The following is a 12,176-nucleotide window of genomic DNA, read 5'->3' as shown; positions in this document are numbered from 1 at the left end:
CTTATGTGACTCGATTACAGGTGTCTAAAGTGTTTGCCTTGAGAAGTTCAAAGTATTTCTGACTGCATTTGACACATGAGATCCCTTTAGATAATTTAGGTACTCGAGCATATTCGAATAGCAACGACCTTCCCCGTCTTGAACATGGGTAGCATCTTATAACTCTAGCTATATTTCGTCTAACATCCCACCGCTCAACATAAAGCATAAGAGCCTTCCCGCTGTTCTATGACCCAACAATGTACGTGTAGTATTTTAGATAAGTAATGTCGAATCAAACAATACAGATTTAAGCGTGGGCGTCGCGCTGAAGATGTAAAGTGGTTGGATGTTATGGTTAACGGCGACATAAGGTGACTCTTATGGAACGTTTCTTCCTACCGTCGTAGATGCGGGTGAGGGTAGACTTCACTCCGTCAGCCTTTCCTATCTGATTAATGTAAACTACTTCCAACATATATTTCCTAACGTCACGAGCTAGAGCGGCGCCATTCATGCTGACCTTCAGGGGGAGACGGTGGTTTTCTGGGCCGTAGATATGCATCCGGCTGTTGATTAACGACCGTTAGCCCATTGCAACATTCAGTGTAGGAACTTTAGAATAAGCAAACACGTATACTCTAGCGGTTGGTTTTATTTTTCTACTGTTCATCCACTTCGAGTAGGCGGATAGGTAACTGTCCAAAACACGTAGGCATATAGGCAACTATAGGTTCCTCTTATACCCGAGCGGCATCTTCGATGGATCCTAGCTAATAAAAGCTGATGAAGTTGCTCTGAATCCCACCTAGACTATATTGTCGTGGATAGTCTAGTAAGAATAAGGGGTCTGTGTCTGGACTCGCGATGCCTCTGCTCAGAGCCCCCCTCCGAGACGAGAGAAGATATACATCATCAAAGCGAATGCACGCAAGCCCTAAGTATCTTTCTCGTACTGCCTAGATTTCCGTAGCTGTGGAACGCCATATATACCAGGCGTACCTCCGTATCGTGCACGCAGAGCAGGCATCCCTATTCTCAGGGGGCGCTTATGCGTCTTGCTACTTCGTGATGGGTTTGAACATGGCTGCCAAAGTTAATATTTATCGTAAATGAAATATTAAAACCTTCTATCCAAGGTACTACGTAGAGCTTAGCGACTCTAGATACCAATGGGAAGGGTAACTTGGTCCTAGGAGGCACAGGCATAGTAAGCTTCAACTTTCTCCGGACGAAACGATGGTCGCGTCCTGGGCCAATAACAATTGGGCGTTTACAGGACTCTGTGCAATTAGGTAGGGACTTACATCCGCTCCCGCAGTGACGTACAGTGAAACCAAGAGCACCTCTGGTCTGGAACCTGGGGGTATAGGAAGGGCAACATGAGATGGAATCCGACAAGATCCTACGCGCGCATCCTAGACATGTCAAAGATGTAGCGAGGAAGTCTAGTTTCCGGGGACTACGCACAATACATCGCTTATACGATAGAGGGTTAAGTTAAAGTTTCTACGAACTCGTAGCCTCACTTAACGTGGATGGGGGACTATGGTAACGTTGGTAGGTGGCTACATTGCGCAACTCAGTAATTGCCGTACTCCATCAACACCGGTGACATCCAGTTGGGTCTTTCGGTAGAAATACTTTGCCAATAAAGACCCTGGCGGCTAGATACACAACACAGGGCATGAATATACTTATTTCACTCTCCTTACGTTAATATACGACCCTAGACTGGGCAGGTAGAAACATTCTAACACTTTGACGGCAAAAATATATCCCTCGTCATAAAGCCAGCATGACAAAACCCGAAGTATTTTCTTTGATGAGTCTTATCTCATATGGCCACCCGAACTTTACGGCCGTGAGCGCAACTTTTCGTATAAGACACGGATAAGCTTGGCCAGTCAGCCGTCAGCTCTCGACGGCGTCTCGTCATCATTCTGTACTGCGGCTCGGGCTTGTCCGTGACAACGCCTTCCTTAGCAACGAATCACGAGCGAAGCAAACCCTCCTCGCGGGGATTTTGATAGCCTGCTTTCGTAGCCTACAGGAAAGAAAATCCCTTCTCCGAATACCTAAATGGACCTATCTAAGTAGGTACTCACTGGTACTCGCGTTTGCTTCGGCTATCCGCGCAAACAAGAAACAAACCCAACCTGGACCGAGGGATAGCAAAACCGGCTGTGATAAGTGAGCGTGATACACTACAAAGGCACTACAAATAGGCCTTATTACCCTCTTGGGTATCGATGGTCGCACAGGCCCTCTTGATCTCGCGGCAAGGGAAAAGGGCAAACGTTGGCAAAACAGGTAGCTAGCTGGTTACAGGATTGGGGATAATATAATTTGGGCTGTGCCTGTGCGGCGAGGATCGTAAAAGGGGCGTTGTGATTGGATAACTAGCAGCAGGCGTCCATAACGGGGACAATTTAGACACTGATCTCTTAGGGGAATAGGCTCAGGACATGTGGTGTAATACAGGTAATATATTGTAAAGACCGACTCGTCGTCGGCGCACCATATTCCCGGGTATTTGGTGTTGTGTAGAATTCGTAACTCAGCCCGATAAACGCGAGAAGGGTCAACAAAATAGATTACAAGTTACTATACTAATTCTCGCTCATGATACGAGGCCACCGTCTAGGTAGCTAGGTCAAGTATTACAGTATTAATTCTTGCTGATAGGTACCTCTATGTTGTATTATTATAGATTGTACTTAGATATGTAGCTTCATTCAATGGTGATATTGATGTAAGGGTACCTATCAATGATAGATCCGCGCGGGTAGCAGCAGTAGGGAAAAACTCTGGAAAGCTGCAGAATTTCCCTAGGGATCAGGAGAAATACAATGTAGCTGGCCGTGACGCCGATATTTCCCGTAGAAAAGGGCTTTTCCCTTTGATACATGTAATTGGCAACGATTGACGGAGAATCGGGTCAAGTTTTTGGAGAAGTCGAATTGATGATGGATGCATTCATTAATGTACCTAAGGTAGCGAAGTATATTATGTATTTATGTACCTTTTGGATCCACATTGAATGCAGAAGGCGAGCTGGATATTCCAAATCTTGACTAGAGTAGGGGTATATACAAATATTTAAGTACTATCCTATAATAATGCGGCTTCTTATATACTTTTTGACTTTGTATTTTGATTTTACACCAATTACTTGGGAAGGTGATAGCCAAATGTTAGCGTTCAATTTAATAGAACCTTATGTTCTTGGGTTAAGAGGTACGTACATCTTATATGTACTGTCGGAATCTATTTTCTCTTCCAAGATTTTTCATATGCATAGAATTTAATCTAGCAGCACTGCTAATCGGGATGAACATAATCGAGAGTCGAGAGTCAAGAGTCAAAACTACCTAATGTAAAATGATAAAACAGGGTGTATCCAAAAAAGGAATCATCTTGGCACCGGACTCGCGTGGAGTCTCCACGCCTGCGCCGCTATTGCTTCTTCGTGGAATCATGGGGGGGGGCCATCGTCACATCGTGGAGCGCCTGGGGGTTCTAGCAATCATTTCTGGTCTTCCCCGCAAAGGCCTCTTGTGATCTACGGCTACTGCTGGCTGGACCTTTTTATTCCGCACCAACAACCAAGCTTAGCTCTTTCAAGGCTGAATAGTAATTCGAGCACGACTCACGACTCGTCGTCCAAGCAAGCCAAGGGTACCCCCCTGGACCAACATTGAGGCATCTAATTCCATCTAACTAATCCCATCACGTCGACCGCTGGTCATTGACCTAAGCCATCTAGTCCTAATGGAGCATCGTTGGAATCACCGCCATTTCTGATATCCTTTCATCCAGCTGCTTACCCCATGACAGCTAGGCAATTGCAAGTATGCGCCGCTTATTCTTAGTTTTTTTTTTTATTACCTAGTCTGATCACCCCCTACTTACGTCTTACAGCTCGTCGCTTTCATGCTGTGTTACACTCAAAACTAAGACAAGTTCTGCAGCCCAGAATATGGATTAGGGGATCACCGGGTTGAAGACACCGTTCATTGGTCTGCCTACCTCACCTTTCCTTCGGGCTGCTCAGGTGTAACGAGATAATACGTGATGCCATATTTATTACACTCGTTCTACGAAATGTTGAGGCAAGGACAAAACAGGAAATCAATCTGCGTTCCTTGCAAGGTATCGACTGGTCGGCCGTAGCAAGTGTGAATCCTTCCCAGAAGCCATCTATTTTTCTACCTTGCATTAGGTAGCTAGGGACTTGGCCGCAAATATTGGCGTGCAACAATATCTATTGCAAGCTCTAACAATTCCTAGGCGCCTAGGAACTATACGAGTAGGCTTCAATAGAGGATGGTCTTGTCCCCTTGGCGACGAGATTTGGTTGTCCAGACTACCTGTCCGGACATGGATAGCTGCAAGTACAAACTCGAAAGTCATTGCTATTACTTGCAGAATACATGTCGACAAAAATGCATGCTGCGTGCGTGGCTTCTATGCAGGGCTTCAGCTCCCTTGTTGTCAACCCACCCACTAAGTTGAAAGCTGGGAAGACCGTAAGCGACCCCGGAACCAGTTGCTTATGGCATGTGGCATATTCTCTTCTCTATTGCTCCGTGGGTTAGTTAGCGGCCACGCGAGCAAGTAATATTCATGTTGCCGACTAGCGTATAGAGATTCTCTATTCCCCTCTGGTGATAGAAAATATATGACTGGATCGGCACTAAGTTACATCTTGTCACCCTGTCCCTACTCACCAGCCCTCATAATTATGCATCGCGGAACGAATACCGCGACGAGATGAGCTATGAGAAGGAAAGGGGACTCGTCACTCATGTTCCTAACTACGGTAGTCCTTGATTGCCGGGCTGACAATTCTAGCGGTATTCTCGATGTCGTATGATAGAAAGTCGGTTGCCAGGCTAGCATCCTAACCTAGTAAACTGGTTCAGCTCAGAGATCTTAGCGACTTATAGAAACCTCCAACTGGCTGCTAACCCGAATGGTGTTGGGGGACATATCTATTCTTTGTTACCTGGGTACCTAGGTAGGTAAGGTATTCTATGTTAGGTACAATAAATACAAAGACACTTTGCTGCACGAGTTAACTGGTAAGCATGCAGCAAACTAACTTATAATTCTGGATGACCAGGATGAAAATCCAAATTCAATGTTCAGCAACTCTTTTCTAGGGGGGGTCGTTGAATCGCAACCCCGTCTCTGGACTCGCTTAAGCACACCCACTCTGGCCCAGGACCAATTAAACGGGTTGATTTCTTGGCCCTCGCACGCTGTTTCTCGTCCTCCCATTGCTCCCCAGCGTCTCTCTTCCCCCCCCAAAGCGTCTTTGCTGATCCTGACCCTCTGGTTCTTCTCTCCCGCCTTTTCCCTCGCTGCCCTTTTTTTTCTCCACCCTGCAACTCGCACTCTATTATTACCCACTATCCATCCTATCGATTCCCGCCTACAGTGTCCTATCCCCAAACGTATCTCTCGATCAATGGGATACTGTACAATTCAACCCACAACCTCTTTCATCGACTACGAGCAATACAATAATCATCAATAGTGCCGGTTTGACGTCGAAACACCGTCACCATGGCGATAGCCATGGGCTGGCACAAACCCGATAATGTCGCCGGCTCTTCTGCCCCGGCAATTATGGTTGGCCTCTTCGTAGCGACCGGTGGTCTCTTATTCGGATACGATACAGGGTGAGCATACCATCACGACACGGCCCTTCCGCTTCAATCTGTTTGGATTCCAATGCGTCGGAGGAAGTCGAAATGACAGCGCGATTGTGCTAACTTATTACTTTTTTTTTCAAGGACGATAAATGGTATTCTTGCGATGAGTTCGTTTAAGAGTCAATTCAACACCGGTTACCGAGACCACGACGGCAGTTATGACCTTTCCCCTTCTGAAATTTCCATCATCGTCGCCATCTTAAGTGCCGGTACCGTCGCCGGTGCCATCATCGCCGCCCCTCTTGGTGATTGGATAGGCCGTCGAATATCGATCATCGCCTCCGTCTGCGTCTTTTCTTTCGGCGTTATATTTCAAGTTTGCGCGGATGCTATTCCGATGCTGTTAGCGGGCAGGTATGTTCATATCTGGCTCCTTTAATTACTACTTCGGGCTGGACTTACTAATATTGTCATATAGGTTCTTCGCTGGTGTTGGTGTTGGATCCGTATCTGTCCTCGTCCCTTTATATCAATCCGAGATGGCCCCGAAATGGATTCGTGGTACGTTAGTTTGCGCATATCAACTTTCAATAACGTTCGGTTTATTGGCGGCATCCATCGTCAATCTCATCACCCAAAAGATGGCCGGTCCACCTGCATATCGGATTCCCATGGGTCTTCAGCTCACATGGGCCTGCGTACTATGTCTCGGCCTCCTCGTCCTCCCCGAAACCCCTCGATTCCTCATCAAACAGGGTAATAAGCACGCCGCTGGTCTCGCTCTTAGTCGTCTTCGCCGTCTCGATATAACACATCCTGCCCTCGTCGAAGAACTCGCCGAGATCGAAGCGAACCACGAATACGAACTCGCACTGGGAACCGCCTCATACCGTGACCTTTTTATCGGAACACCTCATCTTGGCCGTCGGACGTTAACTGGTTGCTGTCTTCAGATGTTACAGCAACTTACCGGTATCAACTTTATCATGTATTACGGAACTACGTTTTTCACTACCGCTGGCGTCTCGGACCCTTTTCTAATCTCCCTCGTCATGAACGTCATCAATGTCGTATCGACTTTCCCCGGATTATTCGTCGTAGAAACATGGGGCCGTCGGAAATTACTCATCGTCGGCGCGCTAGGCATGGCCGTATGCCAACTTATCATCGCTATATTTTCTACCGTTGCTAGTGACTCGCAGAGCTCGTTGGTAGCCAAACTTCTCATCGTCTTCGTCTCCTTATTTGTTTTCTTCTACGCCGCCTCGTGGGGTCCAGTGACCTGGGTCGTTACATCAGAAATATATCCCCTCAAGATTCGCGCAAAGTCTATGTCGGTTTCCACGGCGTCGAATTGGTTATTAAATTTTGGCATCGCCTACGGTACACCCTTTATGGTGGAAGAAGGGAATGGTTATGCCGCCTTGGGGGCCAAAGTCTTTTACGTGTGGGGAGCTTTCTGCGTGCTTGCCGCCATCTTTGTATACGGTATGATTTATGAGACGAGCAAAATTAGCTTGGAGCAGATCGACGAGATGTATGAGCGTGTCCCCTTCGCGTGGAAGAGCAAAGATTTCGAACCGAGCTGGAGTTTCCAACAGTTACGCGACACCGGATTTGCAGATAGCGGTATCCCACCACCCGAACACGAATTACAAGCCTCTAGAACGACGACGACTACTAGCGAGAGTGTACAGACGATACACACCACAGATTCTAACCCTAATGACAGCCAATCGGAAGAGGATAAGATAATAAATCAAATGGGTATGGGTAATGTCGACTTCAGCTATTGATTTTCGATCCTTTCTCATCGTCTGTCGGTACGCAACCGCCTGTCTTAGTTATGTCCGCCTCGATCGAAGAGGCTTGGGATTTTCTGTTCTTTGGTGTTACATTGGATATATAAGCGTAGGAGTTTAACGCGATGGAGTTTACGGCAACGGGAGTTGGACTACTGGGGAATCATTCACAATTGGAATTTATGGGACGGCGGGCTTTGGTTTAGGGGGGTACTACGGGCGGCATTATGTCAATTAGGCGACACATCATTTTGGGAACAATCACCGGTTCGCGTTGGGCATATAAGCAACCGCCTCGAAAAAGGCACGAGGCGTGCACGGCCCTTGGGCCGCATAGGTTCCCCCCCTTTTTTTTCTTCTCGTCTAGGAGCTCAGGCTTGTTCCTCGACACATGCCCGTATCGTAGGCCAAGCCGTCTTCGCGCTGCGTTCTATACTGCAGTGTAGGTGGCCTCGAGGGAGATCACACTGTTTTTTGCGGGTACTACAGCACGGCTTGGATAGATAGGCGGTCGAGTTGATCTGATCTGTTGCTAGCTGCTTGGCAAATTCAAAAAAGTTGAAATGTTCAAATATTTTTGTCTGATCTACTTTGTGATTGTTACAATAGTCATGTGTCGAATTTAGCTCGTAGTTACTACTCATATGCTATAGTCGTGGATATTAGCGCGGAAACGAATTTCTGTAAATTTTGAGTATGTGGTGTTAGTGGGTGGTAGTGAAGTTCCCCTATTCTTGAAGTTGGCAGCCTTTCTTTAATAGGGGCTGGTGGGGGGGAGAGAGGTTAAGGGGGGTCAGAAGGGTTTAGTAGATACACTTTACACTTCCCTTCCCTTTCTCTCTATATCTATACGCTTATAATGCCTACTTGCTTCACTTGGAAATAGCATAGAAAATAGGTGCGGCGCCGTACGGTATCTCGGTAGCTCAAGGGAAAGTTAATCTTTCTCCTGTTCCAAGCTTGACTTAACCTCAATATAGTGTTTATCGTATACCAAACATTACCGTCTACAGTAACATCATCAAGCATGAAGAACAAGACATGTGCTGCTATACCCGTATACCTATATGTATGCACCTTAATATTATACAACACACCCCCAGCCATCCCATCATATCAATACCCGAGAACAGCCAGCTCTAGGACCAACAACGCACGCTAATTCGCTCCCTTGTTTACTCCTTACGCTTGCCTGGCTAACAGATACAATATCCATCTACTTATCTCCGTCTTTATCCTTAGGGCCTTCCATATTTGCAACCCCAGTACCGCTACGAAGAGAATTTCTTTTGATTAGCCATTAGCATAACAAGCCCTCCTACCGGGTCGTATTCCCTTTCTCGCTAGCTGACCATAAATAAATAGGTTCCCCTATCCCCTATTTCCCATGTATTTCCTCCTTCCTTTCCTTGTCTTTTCTTTTCCAAAGAAGTATAGGTAAAAGAATAAAAACCTAAAGGTAGGGGAAATGTAGGGACGTCTGTGAAGTTATACATACGCCTAGGTATTGAAGCCATCACACAGTATAAACACAATTCCATCATTCAACCTTACCCCTTATACATGAGGTACGCGAAAAATAGTAACGCCATCCACACCACGCGCCAGGTCGTTGTCCATATCTCCCTACCAACGACTCCCAGCGTATTTCGCGACCGCGACGCCGGTTTCCACGTGTCACTGCTGCGTTCTTTATCGTCGTAATAAGCATCCCTCCTAATTTCTATGCGAGGGCCCTTATTCTGACCCCATCCCCATTTCCCGGAGTTAGCTTTCGCTTTGGTATTGGGTGAAGCGGCGCGTGCTTGTGATGCTAGACCGTTATTTATAGATTGGCCGCGTGGTCTTGTGGACGACACGCGGGCCGAGGGGAACTTTGACGAAGATGTCCTTGACGAAGTTGGCGTCATGTCGGAAGCGAACCTATCGTCACCTTCGGTCTTGGCTTTGAATATTGGGAGTAATGCTGATGACGGGTGTTGAACAGGTTCAAAGGCGAATGGTTGAAGATTGAAGACGGGGAGGAGGAAGGCGCGCGCTACGAGTATCAGTACCGTTAACACGCCAAGGGCGGCGTACGTCATGTAGGTCGAGAGCTGTTGTGGGAGTAAGCAGAGGTGAGTTTGCAGTGTAGTCTTTGGGGAGCCCGGAAGAGGATTTCCCTTATCATCAATGGGGTTGTACATAGAAACCATCTGGAAACCCGGCGTCGGCACCCCCATAGCCATGCTGAAACTCTTGACCGTGATCTCGCGGACGCTTCCCTGCTCCGGTAGGTGTACCACCTCGCAATAATCATGATCATCTCCGGAAAAGGCATGTATAACGTTGCCGATGCTCTTGATCAGCCTTTCGGAATCTTTGGGATCTAGTACATTCTGGTATTGATAACCGCCTGAGACGCTAATGGCATTTCGGTGATCCGGGATTACGGGGCCTGTCTGGCCTTTGGGTGGGTTTGCCGGAGGCCAGTGCTCTCTCATCGGGCCGCAGGGTGTTCCTGGATCTCGGTATAGAGGTACGTGCGTTAAGAGGACGGTGGGGAGATCAGGTGCACCCTCTCCTGGATCTATGGTCGGCAAGTTACTATAGTCTGCTGTTTCGATATCTTCGACTTTGTGCTCGAAAGCTAGCTCCTCTACTTCACCCCTCCAAAACCGCAACTCCTTCTGAACAGCCCTTCGCTTCGTCGCCTGAACTTCTTTCAAAAATTGTTCGACTGGACCGTAGATAGGCTGTAGATCGACTTGGCCTCTCATGCTTGAAGTACTAGCGCTCAGAGACAGTGTGTCTACAGACACAAAAGTGTGGTTTCCGATGACATCAACCCTGTTCATCTCTCCGAAATATGCATTAAATCGATGCCTTGCGGGAACCTTTACCTCAGCTCCAAAACCTAAATCGTGATTCCCAGGTAAACCTGAGATGAGTTTTCGTCCCCGCTGTCCCGGGCCAGGGAAAACACCCCCAAGATTCCATTTGTCGTAGAATATGTTGCCGAACCTCGCATACTCTTGAAGCCAGTAATTATCCCCGTATTTTCTATTCCATTCCTTCAAATATTTTCTCTCTTCGGCTGGCCGGTGGTCTTTCGCCCATTCTGGATCTTCGAAGTCCCCGTTTCTCGTCTTCCACTCTCTTCCACCGTCAAAAAGGTCTCCTAAAAAGATGACAGTATCTGGACGTAATTGCTTCTGTAATTGTATATATGATTGCCGCATATAGTTATCGGTTATGGTCATGGTGAGGGGGTTGAGGGGCCACGGGCGACCGGGGTAGGAGTGAGGATCTATAATTTGGGGATCGGCGACGAATATTAATCGATGCGGAGTTACTCCAGCTGGCTATAGAATTGTAATGTGTTAATGATTTTGCTTTGCGCTTCTAGACCAATATGAAGAGCCCCCCCTCCCCCCTGAGGCTTCTTAATATCTTGAACTTACCCAATCTTCCCAATGGTCCCAGTCGCAACTCCGTATTCGATTTGCGAATGCCCAGCGTTCCCCCCACAGTATAACAAGTATCCAGAGAGCTACGAGCAGATGCGGGAAGCTCAAGAGACGTTGCCGGGTCATATTCTTCCTAATTTGATGCGCTGCCTTCATAACCCAGCTCCAAGCTACTTGTCGACCTCGTCCATTTATGTATCCCCAGAATTGCCCCAACATAACTCCGAAACAAGCGAGTATCTCGTCGCAGATGGATTGGGGTTCGTTATTATTCCTGTAGCCGTAATCATAGGAGGAAGATGTAGGCAGGGAAGACGACGGGTAGCCGTAGCCGTTGCCGTTGCTATAAGGCGGCACCATTGCGATCGACATTGGTAGCCATAGGCGGGTACGTAGCTGTATACTGGTCCGTGGGGATCACAGCTTGTTAGCTCCTTTTGTATTTCGTATTTCGTATTTCGTAGGAATTTTCAAGTTAGATATTCCGAGGTAGGTAAATAATAATATTAATCAAGGGCGCTTTAGACCCTATTCTAGAGAATTATAGACTAAGTAGCGGGTTACGGTAGCAAGTTGGACTTGTACTAGACAGAAAAACATGTAATAAGGTATTAACGTTAACGTCTCTAAAAACGTGTAGCGTCGCCAAATCTTAGTGGAAAGATGGACCCTTGGTGTTACCTTAAAATGATACGCTATAACTTTATTTTTTATGTGGGGACTGCCAGCTACTGCGCCCATGCGTCCATGCGCCCCCCTTTTTTCGCACGGTCCAGATCTAAATCTAGCTCGGATAACGTTTAAAGGCATATTGGCCCCAACACGGAAATAGTATCAAATATGCTGTTATCCCAATATACAAATGTACAATCTACTCCCTTCTAAGACATCTTTAAAAGAGAATAACTAGGTCAATGATCAACATCATCTTGTCTTGAACTTTTTAACCCCGAAGGAACCATGTTATCAAAGTTGGATGTTTATGGAAGATCCCCTAGGTTTCTTTTGAAAAACCTGTTCACTAATTTGCCTCTTCTCCAGTATATGAATATGTGGCAATATTTACGACACCAAAACCTCAGGTGTTTAATGGCTCACGATATGTTAATGTTAAGCGATGAGACAATAAATTAAAATTCGATATTCTCTCCGTAGAGAAGCAAGTATATTCGTGTACAACTACTTATTCGGTTTATAACCGTCGTGGTTAAAGAGTGTACCAGTATAATCCGATATCTCTCATGTCAGCATGCCTGGGAGCGCTCTTCTGATAAGAGCACTCC

General features: G+C 46.7%; 2 protein-coding genes across 2 annotated transcripts; one reads left to right on the top strand and one right to left on the bottom strand.

Annotated features, from left to right (window-relative positions):
* Positions 1-5,553: 5,553 nt before the first annotated feature.
* GL218_05991 (putative glucose transporter rco-3) lies at positions 5,554-7,438 on the top strand (the record flags this gene model as incomplete). The annotated part of the gene is made up of 3 exons (XM_033582686.1): positions 5,554-5,669; positions 5,784-6,056; positions 6,121-7,438. 3 exons carry the CDS (start codon positions 5,554-5,556, stop codon positions 7,436-7,438), a joined length of 1,707 nt encoding a protein of 568 aa, XP_033433792.1.
* A 1,556-nt stretch (positions 7,439-8,994) lies between these two features.
* GL218_05990 (Cell division control protein 1) lies at positions 8,995-11,253 on the bottom strand (the record flags this gene model as incomplete). Its single annotated transcript, XM_033582685.1, has 2 exons — positions 8,995-10,788; positions 10,888-11,253. The coding sequence occupies 2 exons, from the start codon at positions 11,251-11,253 to the stop codon at positions 8,995-8,997; spliced, it is 2,160 nt and encodes a 719-aa protein (XP_033433793.1).
* Between the last annotated feature and the right edge of the window lie 923 nt (positions 11,254-12,176).

Source organism: Daldinia childiae (genome assembly GCF_008694065.1).
Source record: "Daldinia childiae strain JS-1345 chromosome Unknown Scaffold6, whole genome shotgun sequence".
Classification (NCBI taxonomy): Eukaryota; Fungi; Ascomycota; class Sordariomycetes; order Xylariales; family Hypoxylaceae; genus Daldinia; species Daldinia childiae.
This window is presented reverse-complemented; position numbering and strand designations above follow the sequence as displayed.